Genomic DNA, 26,921 nt, shown 5'->3' with positions numbered 1-26,921 from the left:
ATTCTACCTCACAGTAAGGCTCAAGTTCTATGACTTCCATGGTAGTGCTGTAGTTCATAGGTCACTGGTGAACCACAAAAAGCGTGACTTCAAAAAGTACAATGCAAATGTATTTCACACCATGAGGCAGCAGCCAAAAGGTCAATATAAGAGTGATGCACTGTGGTCTGGGAAAATGAAATCCAAATGGGAACACCTGGAGAGCCTGATGGATTTCTTTCTCAAAGTCAGAGCTTTGCTCCAATTTATGGGGGGCTACCAAAGGACAGGAAGAAAAATTAGACTTGCAGATATTTTTGTTAACTACAAACATAGTTAGTGTTACCTGTAAATTAATGTTATTTAGCTGCCGTTTCTAAAAACAGACATTAGCATTTATGCTGTGTGAAAAGCATTTTTCATTCTCTTTATATTCCTTTATGATTCCTCTATTTTGTAAAATATCTACAGACCTTCCCTTTTTCCACTGAGGCACAGGTAGGAGTTCAACCTGCTTATTTCTAAAGCGACAGCTGTGCACATCCGAAGGTAGAGCTGTTAAAAATCTGTCCCAATTTGTTTTCAGAACTTCATATCAGGACAAATAATTAGCGAAGTTGTCAGGATGCTTTATACAGCACCAGATTTACTGTTAAAAGCAATGATTGCCTTGTCCTTTGATACATAGTTTTCTGTATGAAGATGTTTTTTCATTTCCAGATAGCATATTCTCCTTCATATGATATAGATACTACCCTTCAACACTTTTTACAGGTGGACTCCAAACAATTTTATTACTAGGGCTTTTTAGTTTTATTCTTATTTTCTTGTCTAAAATAGTGGAGTTACTCTAGGGAGGAAACAAATGTAGAATGACATACATGTATCTTAAATAAAACATGTAATTAAAAGAGTATTTTTGTTCCTTGAAGTACTTCAAATTTGTGTGGATTTATCAAAAGTGGTGTATAGATCAACTGTAGCTGGTTCACCCTATAGTTTGCTACATACGAATTTTAAACATTTTCAAAATTAAGGGCAGAAATTATTCTGGTCAATGTAGTTTTTAATATGTCAAAATGCAAGATAAGGACATTTTAATCCTGTTTGCAACTATGAACCCCCTTTATGTTGTAGGATGCCACTGCTCAAAATAAAGATTCTGCCAAGATTTGTTTGAAAAACTTTTATAGAGTATTTTCCAAATATGTTTCTAGCCATTGAGATGCCCTTCCTGAAAATCTCAGTTTTGACAGGAAGTAATACACAAAGTATTTTGAAAGATTGATATTCTAGGACAAGAAATTTTCACGCTTGCATTCCAAAACAGTCTTACAAATAACAATTGTTACGAAAGTAATGTCCACCTCATGTATAAAATTGTGTATTACTCTACTTACCAAGCGGGTTATTAAATAGAATATTCGTCTGACACAGTGAACTGGAATACCCATCCAGCAGATATCAGTCAGCATACAAATAATAATGGAAATGGTATCGGTTAACCAGTTCTATAATTGTTTTTATTAAAATTAAAATAAAGTTTTAATCTTTATTTATATTAATTTATTTTTTAATTTTAAAATTTAAAAAATATTTTAAACATTAAAAATTATTTTAATTTATAATATTAAAATAAAATTAAAATTAAAATAATTCTAATTATTTGAAAAGCTTAATTCTCAAGTACAGCAGTTGAAATTGTAGTCACAGGCCAACCAGGAAATGTTTGCAATCTGCAGACCAAGGCTCAGACATAATGGTTGTGTAGAGAATTATTTGAAACAACAGATATATTCAGGGAAAATGAAAAAATTTCCTGAGTAGCTCATCAACAAAAAAAAGCACCCTGAAGACTGCAAAACATGAGCTGACTTCTGCAGGTGATGTACAGTTGTCTCTGTCTCCTTCAGAAAACCTCTGAAGAGCCTTCCTGTTTGAGACGGGCGGTCTGTCACTAATTCAGGGTCTGGAAGAAACAAGCGCCTGTGTGAAATGACCGGCTTGGACCAAAGCTATGGTAGTGAAAAGGGGACAGAGTTTTTGAGCCATTTTTGTTTCAGCCTCTTTTTTAAGGGCCATCGGATGCAGCATTTGTTGGCAAAGGCTGTCTCTCCATGGATCACTGAGGGTCAGGAACATACAGCAATCCGATACACGTTGAGGTCAAACAGCAAGGACGGGAGATGAATTGCTAAGACTTTGAGGGTAGCCATCTCAGCTCGAAGTCACATGAGTCTGAAGCAGGTACGTCAGCTTGTAGTAAGAAAACAGCTACTGTGATTTTTCTGCATTATCCATGACCTGTCCAGTCATATGTCATCTGCCCTCTTGTGTCCATCCCGTCTCCTTCCCCCGTCATTGTCATCTCCATCTCATTTCCCCCTTCCCACCCACCCTGTTACCATTTGCTTCACAAATTCCTTTCAGGAATTTTCGTGCAAACTTATTCCATAAGCCAGTTTGACATTTCAGAACAGTGACCCTGCCTTTGAGACACCTTTATGACTCTCAAAGTACAAATCAACATCAGGAACCTTAGCAGTGAAACCCAAGGGGGTTGTTGCTAATCCCTAAAAAGGCTGGCAACTGAACTTCTCCTCCTTAAGATGCTGAATTCAAAACAACTTTTAACACATTGGTCTCAGAGTTCAGCTGCACTTGAATGCTTACTTTTGACCATATAGATTAAAAGTGCTCCATCGCTCTCTCACAATTGTTTACATGTTCATATTTAAATTACTAAGGAAACAGACTGACCTCCCATGCTACTCTACAACAGGACCATACACTTAACACGAGCATAGTAGCAGCGTATGATCTAAGTCTGGTTGTAACTGTAACAAAAACCCCTGGGCCTTCATATCCTGCCTCTGAGGAGTCTGCAAAAGCTGACCAGGAAGAAAAAGCCTTTGTAAGAGTCATATAATTCTGAAGGGCTTTATACCTTCATTGGGAAGGAAAAACGAACTGAAAACCATTATTTTAAATTATTTCAAATGGGTGGTTTAGGACAAATCTGTAACAAGCATCCAGCAGTATCTCTGACAATCTGAATTGCATCCAGATAGTGCAATTCAATTAATGCCATCATAAATGTTAATTAAAATGCGCTACATGTGAACAGGAAAAGGAAAACTGGCAAGAAACATTTCAGATCTGACTTCAGAGATCTTGCCTAGCTTAGTTGAGATTTCTGGCGAACACTTTCTTGTGGCTCTATTTATAGCTGCAGCTTCAGCTGAGCTGCTTTTTATAAATGGGCTTGCTATCTCTTGGTGCTCGGACTAAACTACAAAAAAGCACTTGCACAGTGGCAAACGTGTCTTGCGTAGGAAGCTGATGTAAAGCAGCTGTTGGATTTTCAATTCCACTGCTCGCTTACGCGGCGCTAATTTGGCCCATGCTGCAGAAAGAAGAGGGCCCTAATTGGTAGAGGGACATTATTAGATAAAGCAGATGGGAATTGTCACGAACAATTTAAAAAAACACCCACCCAGGACTGTAGAGTATAAATACCTCCACACTGCACTTGCACAGAAGCAAGAGGCTACATTATTCAGTGTGTTAGTGATGGGAGAGTGGCAGCTATGTAGTAGGGATGGCACTTTTACGCCTACTTTTACAGTAGACCTGAATTATTGCCTGGGTCCACGATGCCCAAAAGAATTGGTTGCAAAGATCTCTGGTACCCTGAATGTTGGGTTTGTGTCTTTTGGTCTTTGTTTGGGTTTTGTTTTTTTTTAAATAAATCTTGGATATTCAGTAAAAATAAGATGGCTGGAAGACTGCTGTTGTCAAAGTGCTCACCAAAAGATAGTAGTAGCAATAACAATAGTAATGCTGTACCTATGGCACATTAGTTCTACAACTGCGGTTGCAGAAAAGAAAGGTAAAACAAACCAAGCTCATCGCAGATCCCCATGCAGCACAGTAAGCGTAGTTACGTGTATGTATTAAAGCTGGATAACCGTGAGGTGAATATCAAAACCAGGACCCAGGTGACACCAGGGTAGAGCAGTTTTAGAGTTAATCTGTTGTTAAAGATTTGCACCAGGGAGACACTCACTTTCAGTGCCCCCAGCATGAGTGTTCACGTGTGAGACAGATTTCCATCTGCGTTGCCTGAAATGGCTGAGCATCCTGGTAAAACCTGTGCCCGAGGAGGCACAGGATGAAGAAACTCCATGTTCCCTGAGACTCGGGATCCTCACCCTGGTGGGAACTCCACGTTTTGGTGTGGTTTTATTCAACCTCTCCGCGTAAAGGGGGATTTCTGGATTAGCACAAACAGCCATGGAAAAAAGTCAGTCTCTTTCTGTCAGGCTTTGCTTTAACCTTCTTCCCCAGCTTCCAAGGATCGGGCAGCCAGCCGTGAGGTAGCTGGAGCCCCAGGCCAGACGGCAGGTCAGGCTGCCCACTGCGACGGCCCTGAGGCCACTGCTCAAACCTGGGCCCAAAAACTCATCACACCTGGATGTCTGCCACTCCACACTTACAGGTTTACAGAATCACAGAATGGTGGGGGTTGGAAGGAACCTCTAGAGATTATCTAGTCCAACGCCCCTGCCAAGGCAGGTTCACCCAGAGCAGGTTGCACGGGAATGCGTCCAGGCAGGTTTTGAATGTCTCCAGAGAAGGAGATTCCGCCACCTCTCTGGGCAGCCTGTGCCAGTGCTCTGCCACCCTCAAAGTAAAGAAGATTTGCCTCATGTTGAGATGGAATTTCCTGTGTTCCAGTTTGTGCCTGTTGCCCCTTGTCCTGTCACTGGGCACCACTGAGAAGAGTCTGGACCCATCTTCTTGACACCCGCCCTTTAGATATTGATAAGCATTGATGAGGTCCCCTCTCAGTCTTCTCCAGGCTGAACAGACCCAAGTCTCTCAGCCTTTCCTCATAAGAGAGGTGCTCCAGCCCATTGATCATCTTTGTAGCCCTCCGCTGGACTCTCTCCAGCAATTCCCCGTCCCTCATGAACCAGGGAGCCCAGAACTGGACACAGTACTCCAGATGTGGCCTCACCAGGGCAGAGTACAGGTGAAGGGATGACCTCCCTCTATCTACTGGCCACAGTCTTTTTAATGCACCCCAGGAGACCACTGGCCTTCTTGGTCACAAGGGCACATTTCTGCCTCATGGTCACCTTCTTGTCCCATTGTTTAATTAACGCTGTTCGGTGTAAACGCCCACAGTTCCGCCCTCCCCCGCCCGGTGGCCGCGACCACCAGGGCCCAGCCGCGCCCCGGGTGACAGTTCCTGTCAGGCTGCCTCAGACTCCGGGGAGGGGTCTCGGCCCGGTGTCTGGGACTCCCGGCCCGCCCCGGCCCCGCCGCCCGGGCCCTGCCTTCGCTGACGGCCGAGCGTTGCCGGGTAACGGCGGCCGCCCGGCAGCATGGCTTCCCCCGCCCCGCCGGCGCTGCCGGCCGCCCCGGGAGCCCCGGAGGCTGGAGGGTGGGGAGGGGCAGAGGAGGCACTCGGTGGCGCGGCGGGAAGGAGGCGGCGGCCTCCCCTCTCCACCGTCTCCGTCTTCAGCCACATCCCCGCCAGACGGGAAGGGCCTCCGGAGCTCAGCTATTTCCACCGGGTGGCCAAGGTGACGGAGGGAGGGAAGGGAGCGAGCCGGGGGGAGGCGGGGGAGAGCCGGGGGGCCTCGCAGGGCCCGGCGGGGCTGGAGGGAAAAGCCTTCCCCCCCGGGTTTCTGTACAGCGTCAGGACATTGTGCCCCACGATGCGAGCGCTCAGACCTCATCGAGAGGGACCTGGTCAGGCGGGTGTCTTAAAAAATCACGCTAATATTTCAAAACCAGTGGAAATGCCGCATGTCAGCCAGGCTATCTAATGCCTGAATAGCAGGTTTTCGCTTCAGAGGCCTTTGCAAAGTGTAACAGGTGTTTGCTACTTGTGGATGGAAACTGAGGGCGGATGCCATCACTGGATGGCAAGAGAAGGCAGAGACATGGTTCACCAAGGATTAAGGACCAGCCAGCCATGTAGTATCACCAAAATGCGAGACGTCTTTGGGGGTAACAGTAGGAAAGGCATCATCTGTCACTAGGGGTGGATGCGGCACCTGTGTTTTTTCTGGTAACACACACTCTCAGGAACTCTTTAATAAGAAACTGCTGCATTTTCAGTCAAGGGAAAAGGTTTTCAGCGTTCATCGTGCAATTTTTCCATATGCTCAGCTTTAATAAACAAAATCACGAGCGCTACTCAATCACATCAATATAGGCCTTGGTAACCGGATGCTTCTGAAGGTGTTACACTGACAACATGTAGTAACTCAAGTAGACTAGCAGGGAGCCTTACCTCTCACTCTCTGCTGCATTGTATCACCCTTTTTCCTCATTCTCTCAGTCCTTATATTTAAAATCAGAAATGAAAACAATCTTACACCTTCAGCCTCAGCTGGGCTGTACTTCCTGGGTAGCAAACCTTTCTCTCTCTCAAAAGTCATGAGCCATTGAAGTTAACAGCTTCCCCCTCAGAAAAAAAATAAAAACCATTAAAAATTTCTGAAATGTCTATTATATCAATGTAATATAGCAATATTATGGCAACATTTATTTATTTATTTGTAATAATAAATACACCCCATGAATCCCCTCCCCACCCAAGTCACCGGCTGCTGAATATGCAGAGCACTGGGCAGGGACAACTGGCAACCTGAGAGAGTCTGCAGGTTGTGTGGCCCTGGGATGCGGGCAGGGTGCAGACCACAGCACTGCGCTGGGCATTAAAGGAACAGCAAAACCAGATTTCCACCATTGACTGGGTGGCTCTGCTAAAAGACAGGTCGATTCGTAATTTCAGGCTCTTTTGTGTTGATTTCAGCCTTACCTTGGGAAGGTGCTCTGAGCCAAAGGTGAGCGGGCACAGATGGTGCCATGCTTAACAAAACATGGTAGGGAGAGCAGAACAAGAGTAAGGCTAGGGCAGGTCAGAGGGCTGGCGTGGTGTGGTGCGCTTGGGGCTGGTGGAGCTCCCAGTCTACCCAATCTGCATGGAATTAGCAGCCATATGGTAGAGCTTTTGCTTACAATATAAAGTCTGCTTTCACACTCTCGATGACCTGGTTTGTGAAAAATGCTGCTCCAGTGGCATGGAAACAAAAAATGATAACAGCTGTTTAATAGGTTTCTTCACAGCACAGGCCTTGGCCGCAAGGGAGGAAACAGATTCAACCCATTCTTCTGTGCAATTAAGGAATTATATCATTTGAAATCTTTTGTCTGTACAGGAAGGGGAATTTCATTCCTTTTTGCAGCTTAAATACCTAAAACCAACTGCGTGTCAGAGACTGAAGGGGAGAGAAACAGAGGAAGATATGCTCAGTACATGGCCAAAAACCAGAAATTCCTGCCTTTTAATCCCTTGGCTGACGGTTGCTCCCTTGATTGCTTTACATAAGTTACTATAGCCAGTTTGTGTGGTGTTTCCTCTTCTGTGACGTGGAGAAAACTATTATCTATTTTATGTGTGTCTGGAATATTAATTAATGTTTTCAAAGTGCTTAGCTTTAGTAGCTATACACAGAGGATGCCCACCCTGAGTGCAAATTTATTGTCTGCTCTGCATGATTCCCTTGCTCTGATGGATTTAAGAAACAGTTCCCCACCACCACCACCTAGGCCAACTAAGTCATCATTTAATACCAAAGAGGAACAAGAACAAAAAATTATCAATATATTGAGCACAGAAGTGTTGCCTCTGCACACCTGGCAGATCTTAAACAGATCATCTGGGACAGGGCTAGTTTTTAACGTAACAGGCTGGCTACCTATCTGCGAGTTCCAGAAAGAATGAATTATGTGCTCTGACACAGGTATGGATGGACGAATGAACGAATAATGTCATGTGAATAAAAACAAAGGAACAAATAACATTCCTGGTGGTGAACACAAATTAGATGCTCTCTACAATTTTGAATGAAACTGAAAGCATGGGGAGGAAAGGAGAAGGAAGGAGGCACAGAAAATAATAATAATAATAATAATAATAATAATAATAATAATGATGATGATGATGATGGAGGTGACAAATCAGATGCAGGATGCTCTTCAACGTGCCTGAAATTCTGTTAGGCTTGATGGTTTCTGAGAAATGAAGGGATGGATAGGTTAAATATCAAACCGCCTCTCCTCTTGGCAGAACCAAGTAATGGAGATACACTTCCAGATGAAGCCTGTGATTACAGTTATGCCTCACTAGCGCTCTTACCTATGGTTTAGTTTTAATGGAACCATTATAGCCTTCTTGGCCTGCCCTGACTTGACTATTTTTGGAGGATAGCATTGTAAATTGTAAGACTCTAAATACAAAAGTTTTTCAAAGGCTAACTTGGGTACACTGTAAAATTAGAGATAAAAAAGTCGTCCAACAAAATGCACAATTTTTCAAATTTGTAGTCAGCCATGCATAAAACCAGTGATCGATTGACATGTTTACCAGAATAAGGACCTTTTAATGAAGTTCATTAAGAACTGACAGCATATTTCAACAAAGATTTTGCTTTTCTTTCTTTGAAAATGTTTTTTTTTTGTTTTTTAAATTCCTTTGATTCCATTGACGAGAACTTCTTGACTGGATTTCACAAATGCGTTTGTTAGCAGATCACATCTTTAATGTTGCTTATTTGGATGCAACTATGTTGACAGGTACCATAAATACAATAATATTCTGGCTTGGGGTGTGCTGTATGTTCATACGTGACATATATGCATACTACTGGATCACAGGATTACCACTGTGGCGTGTTTCTGAACTGTTCTCAATTCTGCTTTAATCAGAAGTTAAATGGTGATTCCACTGCAGGATACATTTGTCTTTTTCATTCCAAATGAATTCTGAAACTGCCTGCTTTCCTTTTACGTTACAGTGCCAGATCATTTCACAAATTTATGAACTTAAGAAGGACAATATGAAGTTCAGAAGAGTAAAATAAACAAATAAAGAAGTTAAATTTCCAAAAGTTACAGCAGATTACAGGGAAAAATTGAGGTAGATCGCTACAAGGGAAATTTCAGAGCTGAACAGATTGTAAAAGATACCACACGTCATTAGATGTTTTTATTGCAGACTATTCCAAAGGAGTGACCCAAAGTTGCTAATGGTAGCTCAGTAATATTACAGTTGCCATTCATCTAGTGCTATATGTACACTGTTATTAATTATTAAGTATTGACTTAAGTATTGACTCAACTATATGTATTCTGTAACCTGTAAAGTTAAGCAATACTGCAAATTAGCCATTTTTCCCCCTTTTCTCAAGACAGGAGATGTTTCCACTTATGATTCCATTTTTAATAGACCAGAGGGTTACAACAAAAAACTTCACCGATGTGACAGAGAACATGCAAAGAGTCGTGGTCTTCACATTAATGAGGAGGTAACCCTTTTTTTAAGGTATTTTATACTTTTTGACATGGGTGGAGACTGTAGGCATTGTTTTACCCTTTATAATGCAGCCTATATGGTATCAAAGGAATCGGAAGGAAGACATCGTTGACCTCAACCTGGAGGTTTAGGAAAAGGCATTAGCCAGTGAAGACACCTGAGTTAGCTCCTGCTCTTTGGCATCCTGTAGATTTCCAGGTGACAAGCCGTATGCAAGTTAAAGCATGGGGAAAGATACACACAGCAAGGCAAACCCTCATGTTACAGACCTTCAGGGTCACTGAGAGTGACTTCTGAACCATCTGTGCCCCTCGAGAGTTGCAGTTCAGGTGGTCCCACAGCTGTTTCTGTGATGCTTGAAAACTCGTCTCCTTGAGAAGACTGGATTCAGGGACCCCAACTCAACCACTGCCCTCTGACATCATTTCTGAGAAAGCCCAAGTCTCTGAAGCTGGTGAGTTTTTTACACAAACTTACACCAGATTGCCCTGCAGGAAGGAAATTTATAGGGAGCTTGTGCAAAGGAGGGGTCAATCAGAAGACCACGGACGTACCTGGAAAACGCTGGGCAAAGCATTCAAGGCCAGCAGAATCTGAGTTTGGTGTGCAGCCTGATAGCTAAGGAAGCATGCAGACGTGTTTTTAAACATCTGCCTTGAAAACAGAAATACTATAATATATATACAGAAATATAGAAATACATATTTTTCCATGCAGCATCTGAATAATACACATACATACACAAGCCTGTATGTGTGTGTGTGTATATATATATATGCACTTACATTTATGCCTGTCAAAAACCAAATGAAGTGCAACCTCTGTGTGTTCATGGCCTCAAAATTCCAATGGGTTCATGGCATGTAAAGAGATGGGTAGGCTAGGAATGGCTGCCTGTATTGGTGATTATATATGATAGAGATGGAAGATGGAAAAGAGAGACAAAAGTTAAAATTACTGTAATCGCTGTGTAATAAAACTGCTGCTATTTTATGACAAAGGCCACTGCTTGTGATTTGTCTTACTAGCAGCTATATGTGCCAGACAGGTCACTGCTTAGCCGTAATGCCTGTCAGCTCTATAAGGCAGAGCAGGGAGTATTAGGTGCTCTCAAAGGAATATGTGGAGTGCCCCTTAACTGCTCATCCTAGTAATTCAACTGCAAATCTGCCTGAGGCCAAAAGCCATGTAAATGACTACTCCAATTAAAAATGAGCCTTTTTATCTAAACAAAACAAAGCCAACCTCCCTCCCACAATGCCAAGCCCAACCTCCAGATGGGAAATCTGTGTAGAAACAGTTTATCAATACAGAGTTAAGGTTTTTTACTGAGTTCTTGTGTCCTTTCAGTATCAACAAAACCCACCTTCGTATCAGTTTGCTTCCTAAAGCAAATGCGTATGGGCCAGAATTCATACCAGCTCTGCTGGACAGCACACACAAGGGACTCTGCCTGAACAGGTGTCCCTTAATCCAGCCCTTTAATTAGCAAGGAAGCATATCAAACCCACAGCTGTTGAATGTTACAACATGATCCTCCTGCACGTGATGACACCCAACACTGGCCTTACCCATAACTAAGTGCAGGTCACATACTCAGCTCCTGCTCTTTAATTACCTCAGTGGCCCTCACAGACTTTATATAATAATAACTATATTATAAAACATAAAAAGGCCAACAATTGACATCTTTCTAGTACAACACTGAAAGGAGACAGGCTGAATCCACTACAGTATGCGCCTTTCCTTGAGGTGGAAAAAAACCAAACCACTAGATGTAAGCCCTTCATTTCCTGCAGGTGCACCCAGGGTATCCAAGAGTACAGTCACAGATACTTGGTTTAGCTGCACGCAGCACAGTTGACTGCAGTGGAGTGTTTGCACAAGGCTGCCATTGCTGATTTCAAGCGTTAACGGTGCTAGAATTACACGCTGTGAAGGCATGTAGCAGGATGCTTCTCAGCCAACTGTTGGAAAATCTGAAATCTGCTGAATGCCGAACCCGCGAAGATGAAATGCCACTGTGCACAGTCAGTGCTGTGCTACCAAGGATGCTGAAAACTGAATCTTATTTATTTAAAGGGAACACAAAATATTGGAATTACATACTGCTGCCTGTTGTTGGCACTGTAAACCTTGTATCGCTAGCAAAGTCTTTCTTGATGGTACAAAGATTCAGTCATTTCTCCTTTTCAACATTTGTTCACAGCTGGAAGAAATGGTCTTATTTTTTGCCTGCCACTCTTCTTGACTTGATTTTTGTTCTGCTGGGGTTAAAAGCTGGTGTACTGAATAGTTTTTAATGGAGTGGAGCAAGATAGGCAGGAAGGGTAGGGGAAGAATTCAGGGATGAATGGTTGTTTTGGAATGGGCTTTTCTGTTGGAGTTTTTTTGGGGTTTTTTGTTTGGTTGGTTTAGTTTTGGGGTGGGTTTTTTTTTTTTGAAAAAAAGAGTTTACGGCCTCTTCCCAAGAATCTCAGGTCTAGCTCTGTCCACAAGCGTGGAAATGTCTTACAGGTGACTGCTCTGCTATGGGACCCCTCAGATCTGTGCTCCCACCTGCATCCTCACAGGAAATGCAGGGGCTCGTGTGCTTCACGGGTTCTATCATAAGCGCTGATACGGCAGAGACTTGTGTCTGTTGTAGCAAAGAAGTAATTTGTTTGCACCTAAACTGTGATGTGGCATCCACATTTTAATTTTGCTTGTAGGTATTATATCATAAGACTAGGTAAACACATTGGGGACCAAGGCTTACTGTGCTGGCCAGTGCGTAAGCATACAAGCAGCCTGATAAATCTGAGACCTTTGGCTAGGGAAAGAAAAACAAACAAATCCTGTCTTTCCCTTCTGACTCCAGAGCTCCCCGTTGCTGTAGCACAGGAAGGAACTGCAGATTGCAAATAGTGATTGCACAGTCACGTAAAGTGCAGTTTACTAAGAACGAGCTTAAAATAATCTTTTCTTTGTCAGGTTATTTTCCATCGAGTCCACTTCCCATCAGTGCAGAGCAGTTACTTCTGTAATCTTACAGCTACGAGCATTTTTAGTAAAACCTTTCAGTGTGCAAAAATATAGTAGCACATACTTTATGTCCTTTAGGGAAAGCTTGCATGGACTAGTGGTTGCTCAGGTTTTTCTTTAGGCTTTGATTTTTTTCATGCGGTGCTTTCACTGAATTGTGCAAGCAGGGTAGGTGTTCCTGTAACAGGGGACAAAAATTAAATTTCTCCTGTTTTTCAAATGAATCATGCAAGCCAGTGCACAAGAAAAATAAGAATGAAAATAAAATCCGTGCCACTTTCCAGTAAAATAGCGTTTAGTTTGCCAGTAATGCCATGGTAATCCCCTCTGTGTGGGGAGGGGCATGCATGCGTGTATGTGCATGTGTGTGTGTGTAAAAAATTATCAGTCCACAGTAACTCACGGCACAGCTCCGTATCTTGTCATGTAGTGATACATTCACGGTTTATTAATATACATAAAAAACTAGGTCAGGGTTGGAACAGTAAGAGTGCAGATCACTGCTAAATAAATATACATCCATATAGCAGATGCTGTACAGTTCTGCTGTTATTTTGCCCCTGGCTACAGCACATTTAGCAATAGATAACTGCCAAGTATTCACTCTGTGATTTTCTTACAGGGAGACTTTTATATTTTCACAGGAAATGGCAAGACCCGTCGCTGTTTTGTCATCTTCAGAGTATGGGAGACGCATAAATAAGCCCATAGAGCAACCAATCAGAGAGCACGCAAGGGTTAATATTCTGCAGGCAGAATTCTACAGGAAAAATGGCATCACCTGCTTATTGGAAGAACCTTCTCCAAGCCTGGATCCACGTTAAATCTCTTGTATCTGTCATTGCCAGCAACATTTATGTAGGAAAAAACCACCTCACATCAAAAAGCAATATGGTGCTTTTTCCGTTTCCTCTACATTTTAGTTAATGAGAATGATTTGGATTAAAAATAGCATGAAATAGCAGCTGTACTTTTCCTCGTGCTAATTCAAATGCATGTCTTCTCCTTACAGTCTCACAAAAATCTCATGAAAAGCAGCATCAATCATTCTATGATTTTAAGCAGCAACACTGGAAGCGAGACCTGTTGGGTCAACAGCTGTCTCTCTGCAATTTTAGGCAGCGCTTCTGCATAACTATTCGCAGACTTAACGTTTAAGCAAGCTTGCTCCTCAAGGTTATCAGTGGTCACCGACTTCTTAGTTCGTACAGTGTTGCTACAGAATTGCAAGGTGTCATTTTATTTGCACAACAGCTGAAACGGGGATTCATCCCAGATTTTCCAAAATGGGATGGCCTTACCCATAAATGAGCAAGTAAAGAAATGAGCCGACTCAGAGAAGTGCTTAGCAGTTTCAGTAGACTTCAAATGAAAGTCAAGTTAACGGGAAGTTCTGAGCACTCAGCATTTCAACAGACAAAATCTCAGCTTAACTGGTTTCAGACATCCATTTTGCTGGCTTTCACGATACAAATAGCGTCTGAGGGACTGATCTGTTCAAGAGTGTCACAAGAAAAAACATCTCTGGTTCTGTAACCAAAGCTGAAAAAAAGAAGAAGAAAAAAGTAACACTAGCAGAATAAGCACTAAATAGTTTGGTAGAAAGGATGGAAAAAACCACAAGGATTTGAGCAGTAGCCATTTAAAAAGCATGTTTAGAGTAAACGTCTAAACATGGTTAAACATTTAATGCCTTGTATTCTCGCTGAATCCAGTACTAAAGTTTTAAGGTAATTTCAGGAAAAGGAATACCTCCTGCAGGATATGCATCAGTTTGGTTCTCGAGAGCCATCGATCCTGCTGTTATTTAAAGCTGAGGCAGCATTGTTCAGAGGGGGACCACAGCGGGACTGATAATAGCAGAACAAGGACTGGAAGTCCACAGCTTTGACTGACACTGGAGTTCTGTCAGGTACTTACACATAGGAAACCTGTCTCATTTGCGAACACAGTGAGTTTCCTAGTGAAAAATAATGAAAAAAAAGAACTTCTTAATCTGGAGCATGGATAAATAGTAAATTAGGCAATCGATAGCACTCGTTTGGCATGATGTGAGAAACAGAGCACACAGAGCAGCGCATTCCGAGGTGTTTGTTACTTAGTCATTATTTATGACCTGCAAGTTCCTCTATAGTCAATGGGCTAGGGACAAGAGAGCAGTAACTGCTACATTCCTTTTCAACAATAAATACTTCGTTAAACAAATCCAGCAGCATAAATGAAAGGAATCACAGTAAGAAAAAAGTGAGAAGGAAAAGTTTTCTAACAATATCAGAATGCTTTTTTCAAAACTTAGTATCAAATGTATACCAGTTAAGAATTAGACAGAATATGGCCATATTCTAGACAGGTTATTTTTAGCTTGGGACAGCCAGTACAAATTACTTCTTTTAAGTAGTCTTACTATATTTACAGACCATCTGTGTTTGAAAAACTACGGGAAATCAAATCTGTTTGGGAACACCACCACCTTCTGGCCTGTGTGAGAAATAAGCATCACCAGCTCACTTCCACCGTGGAGAAAGGCACAAGTCATTGACACCAGTATCAGTTTCCCTCTCTCATTTCTTTGCTTGCATCACCCCCTTCTCTTTTTCAGCCCCTTCTCATCCCTCCTCAGTTTGGAAGGCTTTCTACAGGCTATTCCTCCTCCTACTTGTTTCTCATTCAGTTCTGAGGGGTTGATTTCTCCCTCCAGTGCTCAGTTAGTTACAATTTCTTCTGTATTAGGGAGAAGTTCCTTATGGATGTCTGCAGACACATTTTAGTCATTTTCCTTCAATTTCTCTTTTGGTAGGATGACAACTGTTAGGTTAGTGATGTGCTGTAAGCTTCTAGTACACTGTCGGAAAGTATCTCATTACCTCTTGGTGCCCCCTCACCTGTCAGTGCTGACATACTACATTGAGTAAGGATTTTATACTTGCAACTAATTAACATGAACAGAACGCCAGCATGACACAATGTAAATTATATTTTGGATCTGGATTTTGCATCCAAAAATCTCCAGGAATTGTTGGGTTGAGATACCCACAACTCACAAATTACTAACAGTAGCCTTGGAAGGAAAAAATGGCCACGTTCTGTATCTACTGGTGAAATGCACAGAACTTTAGGGATGTAAAAGTTTCACCTTTTTTGTATGAAATCATAATAGTTAAAATCAAACCAGATGATGCTGCAAATTCTGCTTTGCTACTCATAAATAATAATTCCATACAGGACAGGATGCACACGCTAACCTGAAAATGTGTTCCATGCAGCAGTTATTTGATCAGAACTAAGGTGATGTTACTTTCCCTTCATCCATCTGTAAAGCAACATGTTGACTTGAGTTAGGGCACGCTTGTTATGGCTGAAGTGGTTACTGGTTCCAGTTCTAAATTATGGCAGAAGGGTGGAACCGATACTCATGCATAAAAAAAGCATAAAAAAAGGACTGTGTAGGACATAGTTCTGTTTCAGACCTTCAGAGTGTAATAAGTATTTAGGCCAGAATGGCAGGCTGGAAACTGAAGGAACTCCAGAGCGCATACACGACCCCATTTAGTCAGTTTAGATAAAACTGCCACCAAAGACAATATTACAAATAATACATATCCAGAACATGGGGTGGCCCCCACAGAGATAGCTGTGCAAGTCCACTACCCTGTGGCAGCTGTTCTTTTACAAAGTAAAGTGAATCTTTCTAATAAAAACTCTCTAATATTTTGTAAGGCATTGCTACTTAGTGAACAGCACTCTGCATCTCTTTGAGAAATAAGCGAATGCTATTTGTGCAACTACTGCAAATTTTAGTTTTATGAAACACTTGGGAAATCACACAAACAGCTATGAGTATATCGCACAATTTCTTTTTATACTGTCAAGAAAAGCCCTGATTGCTAGGTAACGTGGCATTTTCTGTATATTCAACACCAGCCAGTATCCTTGAGTAGTCACATCTGTCCATTTGCAGTTGTGAGTTAGAACCAGTGAAAATCCAAAGGAAACGCAGAACTGACTGGCGCTTATATTTGTTAACTTGTAATAAACATTGACATAAAACTTAAGAAAATATGTTGCTCTTTATTACTCTTTACAATTGTTCCAAATATTGGAAGGTGTCACATTCAGAAGCTTAAATCATCTTAGGTGGAGTTATTTAGAAAACAGAATTATTCTTCCACATACAATATTTACACTTTATAGTACAGGAGGTCAACCTGTGATTTAGTATTATTCTCCCGCGTCAGCAGCCAAGTCCATATGTATGAGGAAAGATTTTTTTGTGTAGATATTCTGCCATTTTTCTGCAATTTTGTAGACTCTCTATCTCAAAAAACGGAATCTGGAAAAGAAACAAAAATGATTGCTGGAAATACCTTTTAATAAACAGCTGGGTAGGACTGATGTTCATTAAGCAGATGTAAAATTACACACCAAGGATTTGTGTTTTTTAAAATTAAAATTTAATCTTAAGCATATTATTGATCTGTAAATCACCTGAACAGAGATTATTGTAAACCAAACAATGATATCCATTACAGGTTGAACTAAGTTAAATATAACCGACTTAGGCTTATGTGATAAGTGATTACAAATGGAAAAGAAAATCTCAAAAATCTAAAATTAACTGTTTTGGCCCAAAATATGCTTAAAGATAAAAATACCCCTATTAAAACAACAGGCAAAATAAAGGATACACTCTGTTGTGAACATATTTACAATACAAAGCAGTTCCTTTTTGTTTTCTAACTCTTCTTTTTAAACTCCAAATTCAGATCTTTTTAAAAAAGTATTTAATTAAAAATCCCAATTCTACTGAACTCTTGGTCAACATTTGAACCTTAATCACTGCAGAGAAGTACTCTTTCAAGCAGCCCCTATTTGGCAGAAAACACAGGCAGAATACACTAATTGATGCAAGGAAGATAAAGGAATTTCTCTACCACCCTTAAAAAGGCAAAAGCTAGGCAGAGCGAACATAATGTAGAAATGACAAGACTACATCTGCCTTGGGAAATAATTGCATCTACAGTTTTAAGCGTTATAATATGATAATTTTTCACTTGTTTTGTTAGCCAGAGAAAAAGCAAAACTCTGTCTTTGGACTTACCTGCACAACTTCATAACCAAGTAATTGAAGATGTCTCTGTTTAATAGCTTCTTCTCCCAACAGATTGTGGCTGTTAATGCAAAATCTATTTTGACCATCAACACAGAGGGCAACTCTGAAATCAAGCACAAGAGTAGCATAAAAAAAATAATAAATCCTTTACTTTAGTCACCACAACTACTGCAGTTCCTAAGAAGCATGAGACAGTAACTCCCCTCTTACTTCCTAATACCTCCTAGAATTAGATGTTGTAGGATGGAAGTTACCTAGTTCAGTCAATTTAAATCACTCAGCTTACTGGTGGGAGGGGGAAAACCTGAAGCTTAGTGAAACTAACATGAAAAGCCTATTTATATGCTCCGAACAAAAACTACTATACAAGTTAATAAAAGCCTGATATTTTTCATGCTACTGTTGGTAAGCTGTTTGAATTATTCTAGAAGGAAAGACATACAAAACACTTCTCTCGGCTTGAAAACGGTTCAGCAGCTAAATTTACTCAACTTACTAGTGTACCTGTTAAACCTGTTACAGTTTAAGTTTAAGCTAAATCTGTTTAGGTTAAACCTGTATATATGGTTAGCAGCATCCAGATTATATTTTTTCTACTTAGTGATAAATATCACATCAACTTAAAGAAAGATTTGTATATCCACTGTAAAAAAAATGACTTACATTTTCAGTATGTTAAGTATATTGTGACCTTTATTTACACGTGAAAGCTGTAATTTAAAAAAAAATAATCAAAGCCCATTCTTAAATATTAAAGGATTGGATTTTTGAAAGAACCTGTATTACTCTGAGTCTTGTGAAGGTTAATCTGGAGACAACATAAACTTTTAAAGACTTTTGCTTTATCCACAGAAGTGCAGTTGCAAATAGCACACAGGCAGGTTGCTTAACTTTGTATCAAATGTTTCTCAAAATAATCCTTGTTTAACATATTTCATAAACATCTATGCATTGTTCAATAAAAACAGCATCTGTAGCAAATATCCTCATTAGACAGGATTCTTTACAGAAGTAAATTTGTGAACTCAAACTGGCTTAAACTGTGCTAAATCCATGTGGACACACTCAATTGGAATTAATTTGGTTTTAATTTGAAAATTAATTACTGAAGATCAAACTACATCACTATAAGGCAAATCAGTATCACTTTGATCCTGACTGTCACTGGGTAAAGAGACTAATTGTCTAACACTGTATAGTCAGGAGGCAAAACAACGAGGAAAAAGTACAGATCATTAATTTTGCCAACTTTGTCCTTTTGCCAGTGGTTTCAATGTGAAACCTTCGCTTTGTTGAGGTCAATGGCAAAACTCCAATTAGCTTAAATTTTGCCAGGGTTTCACCCTGGATGCTCTTTGTCAATGTTAACATTTTACCAGTGGCGTCTTTTATTCTCTTACCGTCTGTGTACCTCTTCACATTGGGCAGCAGGCAATACAAAACCTTCTTCATCTAATTTAATCTCAATATCTAGTAGATATTAAAAGAGAAGTGACATTAAAACTCACTTTGTATTAACAAACCGTTTGTTGTAATTCTCACCCTCTTGCAGTTCATTCTTTTATAGTAACTAAAATAATATTGCAGTACTTTTTTCTGAATCAGAGAGGCTTGCAAAAGATGTGTATAAACTATTTAACACAAATGACTGATAATTAGTAACGCGTCAGCCTTTCGTAACACTAAAAGCAAAGTAGTATTCCAAGTCCACTAAAAACCACAATGTCCTTAAATGGCACTTTTCTGGGCTGGCTAGGGCCTCTGGAATGTTGAGGGCTTTGGGGAGACACTCTCTTTCTTACCCCCCCGCCCCGGACCTAAACCCTGCCAACTTTAACCCCATGTGGAAGCTGACATGCAGAATAATTCTAGAATCATCCCTTCCTCTTGATATTTTTTTTTTTTATCCCTTTGATGTCCATGGGGTCCAAGAGACCCTTCCCTCAACACTTTATTTATCATCGACCCCTCCTGGGCACACATCTTTCTTCATCATCTTTCCTCATCACCTTCTCTCAGTTTCTTTTCCTGGTGAATGAAACACTCTGTTTTGCTCACTCCTCTCTTTCAATCCAGAAAAACCCCCCACTGACTGTATGTAGCCAACAGTTCTTGCTAAGGGGAGAGGAGCCCAGCTGAGCAGGGCAGAGGGCTGACAACCTTCCAGTTCTCCCTCTCTCTACTCACCCCCAAAGCAGAGAGACCAGGCAAGTGGCATTGCCTCATTTTGCTTTACATTATACAATTTGATTACAGGATAACTAAAAAGGAGACAATAGTAAAAATACAGAATACAGGAGTTAGCAGCTATTTTTACTGCAGACTGGCTGTGCAAATTCCAAGTAACATTGCAGTTCTTTTCTCTTCCTGTTCTTGTTTTGGACTTTGAAAATGCATTTCCTTCAAGTTCCCATGACGTTTCCTCATTTCAGATCCTCTATGGAGTTCTGTATTCCAGTTTACTTTTTCTGTATTTGCACAATTCAGAATGCCCGCAAAGGGAAAAAAATCAGTAATTTTTATTTCTAGAAAATAACTGAGCCTAAAGTTTTGACAGCATAAGCACACATTTTAGTATTAATTTCAAGAAATGTTACTTACCAACTGTATAGAAATATGGTGTTGATACCTCTGATGCAAAATATATCCTTTTTTTCAGTAAATAAAGTAATCCAGTCTTCACCCTTTTGAGGAGGTGAACATCCAGAGAACTGGGAGGCATGAGAAAGGCTTTTACTTGATACTTTGGAAGGAGTTTGGGACCCTACATAATGACAGAAAACCAAATCAAACAAAAGAAAAAGGAAAATAAGATTTTTGTAATTACCTGATATTAATGTAGCAAAATGTATTCTGTGCATTTCAAAGTCATGTCTATTGAGGGACTCACAGTCTGAGGTGTGATCTGCTGGAAACTTAAAAAAAGACCCCAAAAGAACCACCAGAACATTCTCAGCAAGCTTCCACGCTATCATGCTGAACATATTGTTCATGAGAAATGCACAACTGCTTCTGTTCCTCTTCAGTCAGGCTAACATCTAAGTGCCTGATCTCTTTTGTGCTCCAAGACTTCATAAGCCAAACATAAAAAAGCAATAGTTGTTGGAAAAGTACTCGGAAATACACAAAAACCACTTTAACTTAGAGCTAGTCAGTTCCATCAAACATACAAATATATCAAGTCAATCAAACAGGTAGAAATGCTTTGTATTTTCATCAAGGGGAAAAAAAAAGCTGTTTTGGCCAATTCCGATGTTTTTATGGAGAAGACAATCCTCAACTATCAACAGGGCCCTAGCAACCTTATCACCTCTTGTTAACATCAGTTCTGATTTCGTATGTACCATACCTCATAAAACGGGCACTCAAGGGTAACAGTCAGAAAAAGCTGGGTTAGCTGGGAGGTAACAATTCTGTCCAAACCAGGTGGCTGAGCTGAAACAACAATATTCAGGCTTTCAGGTGGACTTTCAACAAAGTATCTTTACACAAACCATCATGCAGAAGTTAGGAAAAACATGCAGAGAAGCTACTTGATCCTTATCACTCTTGATCATTGTTTGAATGAACAGAAAGATCAGTTGTGAAATTACGTGGTTAGAAAAATGAGGAAATGATTTACAGAAATGTACAACTAGCAAGATCTTAGTTAAGACTATGATATTCTTCCACAAAAAAAAAATAAAAAAATCTGAGAGATGTAGGACATTCTATATGGAGGAACAGGCGTGAGTTGAGGTCTTGGAGAAATATCCCATTTCCTTCTTCCTACAACCCCTTCTCCCCAGGTTATAATTCCACGATCTCATTGTTTTGCTCAGCTGGCTTTTTTTTTAATCTGAAAGTAGTGGATAATACTGAATAATTTCTGGAGGTTTTTCTACAAGTGTATACTTGAAGCATCTTTCATGTTATGTGCAAAGTATTATTACAGAACGGTAAAAACTGGATGTGGTACAAGATGTTAATCCTGCAGGTCATCTTCTCAAATTCCTGTTCTGAACTTTGACCACTGTGGTGGAATATCTTTTTTGATTTAAAAGAACTTATTCAAAGTAACTGGTGCTATGAGGTCTCTCATTTTCTAAGTATCAGCTTGAGAACTTTAAAAGACATTCTGTTTTTTAGGACATGAGGAACGTCTGCTTCCTAAAAATCAACCCCTTAAGGTATTTCATGTTGAACAGCTGAAAACTGAGTGACCAAAGTTTCTAATGACTTTGAAAACTTGACCTTATATAGAGCTTTATTAACAAAGCAATTTTATCTGAGATCTTGAGAAGTCACTCATCTTTCTGTTGTAGCTTACATATCCCTATAATGCCGCTAAAAATGCTTTCCTATCTAATACAGAATTACCAAAAATCTACAGCTTTTATGAACTGTGTTGTTCATAATATGTTTCCGTCCAAAAGCGTTGGATCATGCAGCAATTAGAACCAAGGACAGGCAATCACATGGGGGATGTTCTAGAGGCTTACTAGACTGGAGAAAAATAAAAAAATCGGTGAAGGCAGGCCTTGCAGACAAGACAGTCTTAGACGCAGCAGGTGAACAGGCTCTGAGATCTCCTAAGCAAGACGGGATAAACCATGGGGTAGATTTTTAAATTTCGTTATGTTTTCCTCAGTATGGTAAGACACAGAGGCAAGTCTGGGGCTGTAGCGCTTGCTCAGAGGTAGAAAGGAGCAGAGCTCAGGGCACAGAACACAGACGGGCACAGCAAGCCTCCCCCAGAGGAGTCCAGTCAGTACACAGGATGCCAATGGGAAGAAGCATCACATAACCATATCAGATTGTAGATTTAACAACCACGACGAAGCAACAATCTTTATGCCTTGTTAAAACATATGTGAGCCTTGGAATTCAATTTCCATTTTTACCTAGATAATTAAAAAAGCCATACCAGCCTAGCCTTAACTGTTCACATTTATGACGCTGTTAACGTTTTACTGGTTCAAATCTCACTTCTATTTTAATTAAGCCAACAATTATGCACTGCAAATTAATTTTTTCAGCTTTATCCATTTACCCTTTTCAGCCTTCACAAGCTGATCATAATACAATATGAAAGAGAAACACAACCAGTTTGGAAGCATGAACATAACACAATAATCTTTATCCTGAAAGAGCAAAAGAGTAGAGATGACAGTGGGAGTCCGTACCCAGTTCTACCTTACCCCCACCTGAAAAGCTGGACACGATGCAGGCTGGCAGAAGGTAAGGAGTAAAGCACTAGAATCACGTACATGCAGTGGACATTATTTGAATCATAAGGTAAAACAGTACTTGAAAAACACATTTTTTACTGCCTGAGATTTAGAAATGCTGTGTATATAATTGTAACATGTTCTTATCAATAATAGTAATTAAAATTCTTTTTGTCTCAATGCTCAACTTCACCTCACTCGTCTCTAGAATTTGTATTAACCAAAGTTTATAAGGAATTTTAGACAAATTTTTAAAATACAGCAACGCATTATTTCTGCAGTAATAGGTGACCTTGCTAGTAACACAATGATAAGTAAGCTGTGGAACACTTATTGTAACTTTTCTTGCATATTATAATTTAGTCCCAATTTTAAAGGCTACAAACAGGTTTTCTGACAACTGCAATCATGTACCTTGCCCTTTGAGCCTCAGGAAGAGAGTGGTTTTGATGCTTAGGAAAATATCCAGAAACAAGGATTATGCAAAGTCACAGAAGACTTAACCTTAAAAAGACTGTCAGCAAAATCTTAACTCTAACCAGCAGTCCAGAAGAGAAGGTAATTATTTTCACAATCAATACTATTAGTATTTCTATTGTTTTTGAAATGCGTCCTCCCTTTGGCTAGGCCTGAGTAAAACACCTAAGAGCCAGTCCCAACCCTAAGGAGTATGAGATCCAAGTAAGCACGGCAAACAGTTGTGGGGGAAGAAAAAGATAAAGAAAAGTGAAGAGACTTGCCCAAAGCTGCAAAGCAAATGGGGGGCTACACCCAGTTTATTCGGTCTCAGTCAAGTCTCAGGACTCGCTATCCAGGGTCATTACAATGAAACAATTTAGAGAAAAATGAACCCAGAATCACTAAACTCTATTCTATGTCAGTCATGCATCGTTCCAAGTATCATTGTCATTACAAAATCTACCACTTTTGGTCTCAGTCTTGTTAGTTCCATAATAACTGGTCTCACTAGCCTTCCTAGTGTTACTAGTCTCAGAGTAACATAGTCTCACTTCATTGTGACTATTCACATCAGTTATGGCAAAGGCAAAATAAGTTTAAAACAGCCAGAGTTAAAAGTAATACATTTCCTCCACAGAATAACTTAGCGTCTAAAACCTGTATGAGACAAAGGACAAGCATGGGGAAAAACAGATCAGTATTTTTCAGAAAAACAAAAGGATTAACTGAAATAAAATTTTTAAGGGAACTCAAATCTCTGTTTAAGATTGTACAGTGCAATTTTCAAACTCCTCGAAATGATATAAACTGAAAGACAACTGCAACTGTGACAAGGAAGCACCTGTCTTTGGCCTCCTTATCACTATTCTCCAGTCACCTTAATCAGGTCATTGTTGATGTGACAGATGAAAAGTGGAAAGAAATGGGTGCTTGACAAGAGATATGCCATGTAATTAAAAGAAATGTGGAACATCACAAGAGAAACGCTGCTCCTTACCTTGAAGCTGTTGCAGGAAATAGGGACTAAATATTTTTGGCAGAAAATTTACTGGATAACGTTGAATAAGGACACACGAGTGCAGCAGTTTCAGCAAGGTGCGAGGCTGAAAGTGACTAAAACGAGCATGCAATATGGTTTCAAGCTTCCTAAACAAGGAAGAAGCACTTGTAGGCAGATAGTTAAGAGTCCCAAATGGTATAATGTACCCAGCAATCTGGTCGGTGGTAAATCTGTCAGCATCAGAAATGAAATTTTCTGCTGCTGCATCAAAGATGGGCTTAGAAAGGATCATCTTTTGGCAGCAATACTGCATGACTTTGCTGACTGTTTGAGGATGCATGGTAAAGATGGACTTGGGAATATGTGTTTCCAGTGCCTCTGTAAAAATTTCTTCACGATGTCCAAAGTATAGGAAGGCTTCCAGTACATTTACCAGTTCATCACCTGTGAAATATGGAATATGCTTCACAGAATGTTTACACAGTGCTGTGATTAAGGGAACTGCTTGAGTCTGGTGAAGAACAACCAGTGAATTCAGTATTATGCTTGTGAACTTTGGGCTTAGCTGGGAAACTATGTTTAAAGTGACACTGTTCAGTCTGTTTAGCAAGTCTTGGTATTGTTCCCCTTCCCTGACAGTCACCTGCAGCATCTTATAAACCATCACCGTTTCCCTAGGACTCCACTTCTCAATGTCTTTTTCTTGCATGTGGTTCACAATTTCTCCCAGTGTTGCACAACTTGGGCCTTCCAACTCAAGCAAACTCTCTCCAAGAGCACACAGATTTTTAACAGTCAACTGTCCTTTACCAAGCCGTTCCTTACCCTCTGAAAGCAAGCTTGCCATCAGCGTACTCTGGGGATCTATACGTAGTTTTATCAAAGCTTGCAATGCATTCAGCAGCCCAGTGTTTGACAGTTTTGAGGATTCAAATTCAAATTGAAAGCATAATGCCCTGAAAACTTCATTCTCTAACACCCCTTCAGGGTTTTTCAGACCATTGTCATCCACCTCAACTTCAGAAATCCTCTGCAGGGCTCCTGATGCCATAGTATCAGACATGGCTTCTAGAGAGCTAAGAAAGTCAAAAATCTCTTTTGATGTACAAAGGCTGTTCAACTTCTTGAAAAACAGTTGCTCATCCATCCACATGTTATTAGATTTAGTACTGCTCCCAGTATCTCCACAAAGATGCACAGTTTCATTAACAGAAAGAGACTGTACCCGCAGCTGTACATGGTTTTTCCTACAATACATATACTGAGATTTATCTTTGAAATAGAGCATCCTCATGGCTACAGAGCTACAGTTTTGGGGCTTTCGCTGCCCGCTGATAAAGCTCAACCTTTTGCTTAGGGTCATCAAAATGGACCTGCTTGCTGGTGCGCTGGATGAATAAAACTGGAAACTTTTCCGGCTAATCAAAGCCATACTGCATCAAGCAGGTTCTCAAAAGATACCTAGAGGAAGAAAAATACATATAAATGTATAGTTTGGAAAAGAGTGCCATTAAAACGCAGCCAAAAAAAAACAAACACCTTTTAGGGGCTGGACACGACAGGGCTGGCCCCTCTCCCACGACCACCGGCGATGCAAAAAGAAGCAGAACCTGCCGGGAGCGGGGGGACCCGGGTGACAGGCTGCAGCCCGCCCCTGCCCGGCGTCTCCCTAAGGACACCACGGGGAGGGGGGGGACACGGGGACGGGACGTTTCCCGAAGCGGGAACTGCGCGGCGGCGCCTTCCTCTTTACCCCGTCGGGGCGGGTGCGCCGGGCGGCAGAGGGTCTGACCGCCGTTACCGGGGGGGACCTGGCAGCCGGGGGGGCGATGGGCGACTCCGGCACAGGTAGGCCTCTCCGCCTCGCAGGCCCCACGCCTCCCCCGCCGAGAGCGGCGAGGCACGGGCAGGCCAAGGCGCGTCCTTCCCTCCCGCCCCAGCGCCTACCGCGGGCTGCGGTCCCGCGCCGCTCCCCCTCCCGCCCTCCCTCCGCCGCTGGAGGCGGCCGGTGAAAGGCCGGGGTAGCCTCACCTCCGCCGCCATGACGGGCAGCGCGGGGGCTGCCGGGAGCTTCCGCCGCTCTCCCGGCGGGCACCTTCGGCCGCTGGCGGCCGCTGCCTTCCCTCGCCGGGCCGGGCCGGGGCGGGGTAGAGCTGAACTGAGTCCGGCGCGGCGGAGCCAAGGGGCTTTGCCTTGGGAGCCGGATTTGTCCTCGCGTACGTATGGATCGAAAGCGCGTCCCTCAGCGCAAGTAATCCCCTTGGCCGTAGGGCAGCCGCGGGTGGGTGCTCTGAGGGGAGGCGGCGCGGGAGGCGAGGGGCCCGGCCCGGCGCTCCGGGAGGCTTCGGTTGCTGCAGCGGCGTTGAAGCCTCCGCTGCGGACCTGGCTTTGGCACCCTGAAACAGCCGTCCTTCTTGAGGGCCGTCTCTCCTCCTTCCCGGCAGGGTGTCCACTGGTCCAGCCAAATTGGTCTGGGCGGAAGGTCAGCCTTGGGCAGTGGAAGGTTTCACGTGCCACTGTCCCACTGCTGTCACTGACGTTTTTTCTGTTTTCGTTTTGTTTTTTGTTTTTTTGTTTTGTTTTGTTTTGTTTCGGGTTTTTTTTTTATATATGTCTTGGTCGTGGATTGAAAGTGATTCTGAGCAAGCCTGTAACAGTTGGAAGAATGGCATGGGAATGGGCATGGCTCTGAAGGCAACAGTCCCACAACCCGGTTTAAAGCCACACAGAAGCATGTAAAAG

At 41.5% G+C, this 26,921-nt stretch overlaps 3 protein-coding genes across 16 annotated transcripts in view; 2 read left to right on the top strand and 1 right to left on the bottom strand.

Moving 5' to 3' along the window:
• Positions 1 to 5,372: 5,372 nt before the first annotated feature.
• CFAP90 (cilia and flagella associated protein 90) lies at positions 5,373 to 13,938 on the top strand. The gene is made up of 3 exons (XM_074576249.1): positions 5,373 to 5,573; positions 9,252 to 9,368; positions 13,045 to 13,938. Exons 1-3 carry the CDS (start codon positions 5,373 to 5,375, stop codon positions 13,222 to 13,224), a joined length of 498 nt encoding a protein of 165 aa, XP_074432350.1. The 3' UTR covers positions 13,225 to 13,938.
• FASTKD3 (FAST kinase domains 3) lies at positions 12,822 to 26,335 on the bottom strand. 6 transcript variants are annotated; one of them, XM_074576244.1, is made up of 8 exons: positions 26,211 to 26,335; positions 24,177 to 25,640; positions 20,860 to 20,945; positions 20,112 to 20,274; positions 18,911 to 18,980; positions 17,499 to 17,613; positions 16,606 to 16,730; positions 12,822 to 14,360 (listed from the first exon to the last, which is right to left on the bottom strand). In XM_074576244.1, exons 2-7 carry the CDS (start codon positions 25,609 to 25,611, stop codon positions 16,632 to 16,634), a joined length of 1,968 nt encoding a protein of 655 aa, XP_074432345.1. In that variant the 5' UTR covers positions 25,612 to 25,640; positions 26,211 to 26,335; the 3' UTR covers positions 12,822 to 14,360; positions 16,606 to 16,631. The 6 variants fall into 6 exon arrangements, 5 of the variants coding, with proteins under 5 accessions (XP_074432345.1, XP_074432348.1, XP_074432349.1 ...); XR_012585658.1 differs by lacking the exon at positions 12,822 to 14,360 and adding an exon at positions 18,174 to 18,220 and having other exon boundaries at positions 16,449 to 16,730; XM_074576247.1 differs by lacking the exon at positions 12,822 to 14,360 and having other exon boundaries at positions 16,449 to 16,730.
• Positions 25,869 to 26,921, top strand: part of MTRR (5-methyltetrahydrofolate-homocysteine methyltransferase reductase) — a 28,707-nt gene continuing 27,654 nt past the window's right edge. For 3 of the 9 annotated variants that reach the window (XM_074576233.1, XM_074576235.1, XM_074576237.1), the window contains exon 1: positions 26,258 to 26,395. The gene's annotated coding sequence lies outside the window, so the exon portion shown is untranslated. Of the gene's footprint in view, positions 26,028 to 26,257; positions 26,662 to 26,921 lie in introns of those variants that run through there. The other 6 variants (XM_074576241.1, XM_074576232.1, XM_074576236.1 and 3 more) reach the window with 6 other exon arrangements.

This window comes from Larus michahellis, chromosome 2 (assembly GCF_964199755.1).
Source record: "Larus michahellis chromosome 2, bLarMic1.1, whole genome shotgun sequence".
Taxonomy (NCBI): Eukaryota; Metazoa; Chordata; class Aves; order Charadriiformes; family Laridae; genus Larus; species Larus michahellis.
This window is presented reverse-complemented; position numbering and strand designations above follow the sequence as displayed.

Excerpts from the sequence above, each read along its gene's own strand:
- CFAP90 (XM_074576249.1), top strand. The coding sequence starts at position 5,373 with ATGGCTTCCCCCGCCCCGCCGGCGCTGCCGGCCGCCCCGGGAGCCCCG. Across the intron at positions 5,574-9,251 it reads ATTTCCACCGGGTGGCCAAG|ACAGGAGATGTTTCCACTTA; the intron begins GTGACGGAGGGA and ends CCTTTTCTCAAG. Across the intron at positions 9,369-13,044 it reads GTCTTCACATTAATGAGGAG|GAAATGGCAAGACCCGTCGC; the intron begins GTAACCCTTTTT and ends ATATTTTCACAG.
- FASTKD3 (XM_074576244.1), bottom strand. The coding sequence starts at position 25,611 with ATGGCTTTGATTAGCCGGAAAAGTTTCCAGTTTTATTCATCCAGCGCA. Across the intron at positions 20,946-24,176 it reads TTTCCTGCAACAGCTTCAAG|CTCAGCCACCTGGTTTGGAC; the intron begins GTAAGGAGCAGC and ends TTGTTGTTTCAG. Across the intron at positions 16,731-17,498 it reads TTGGTTATGAAGTTGTGCAG|ATTCCGTTTTTTGAGATAGA; the intron begins GTAAGTCCAAAG and ends TTTCTTTTCCAG.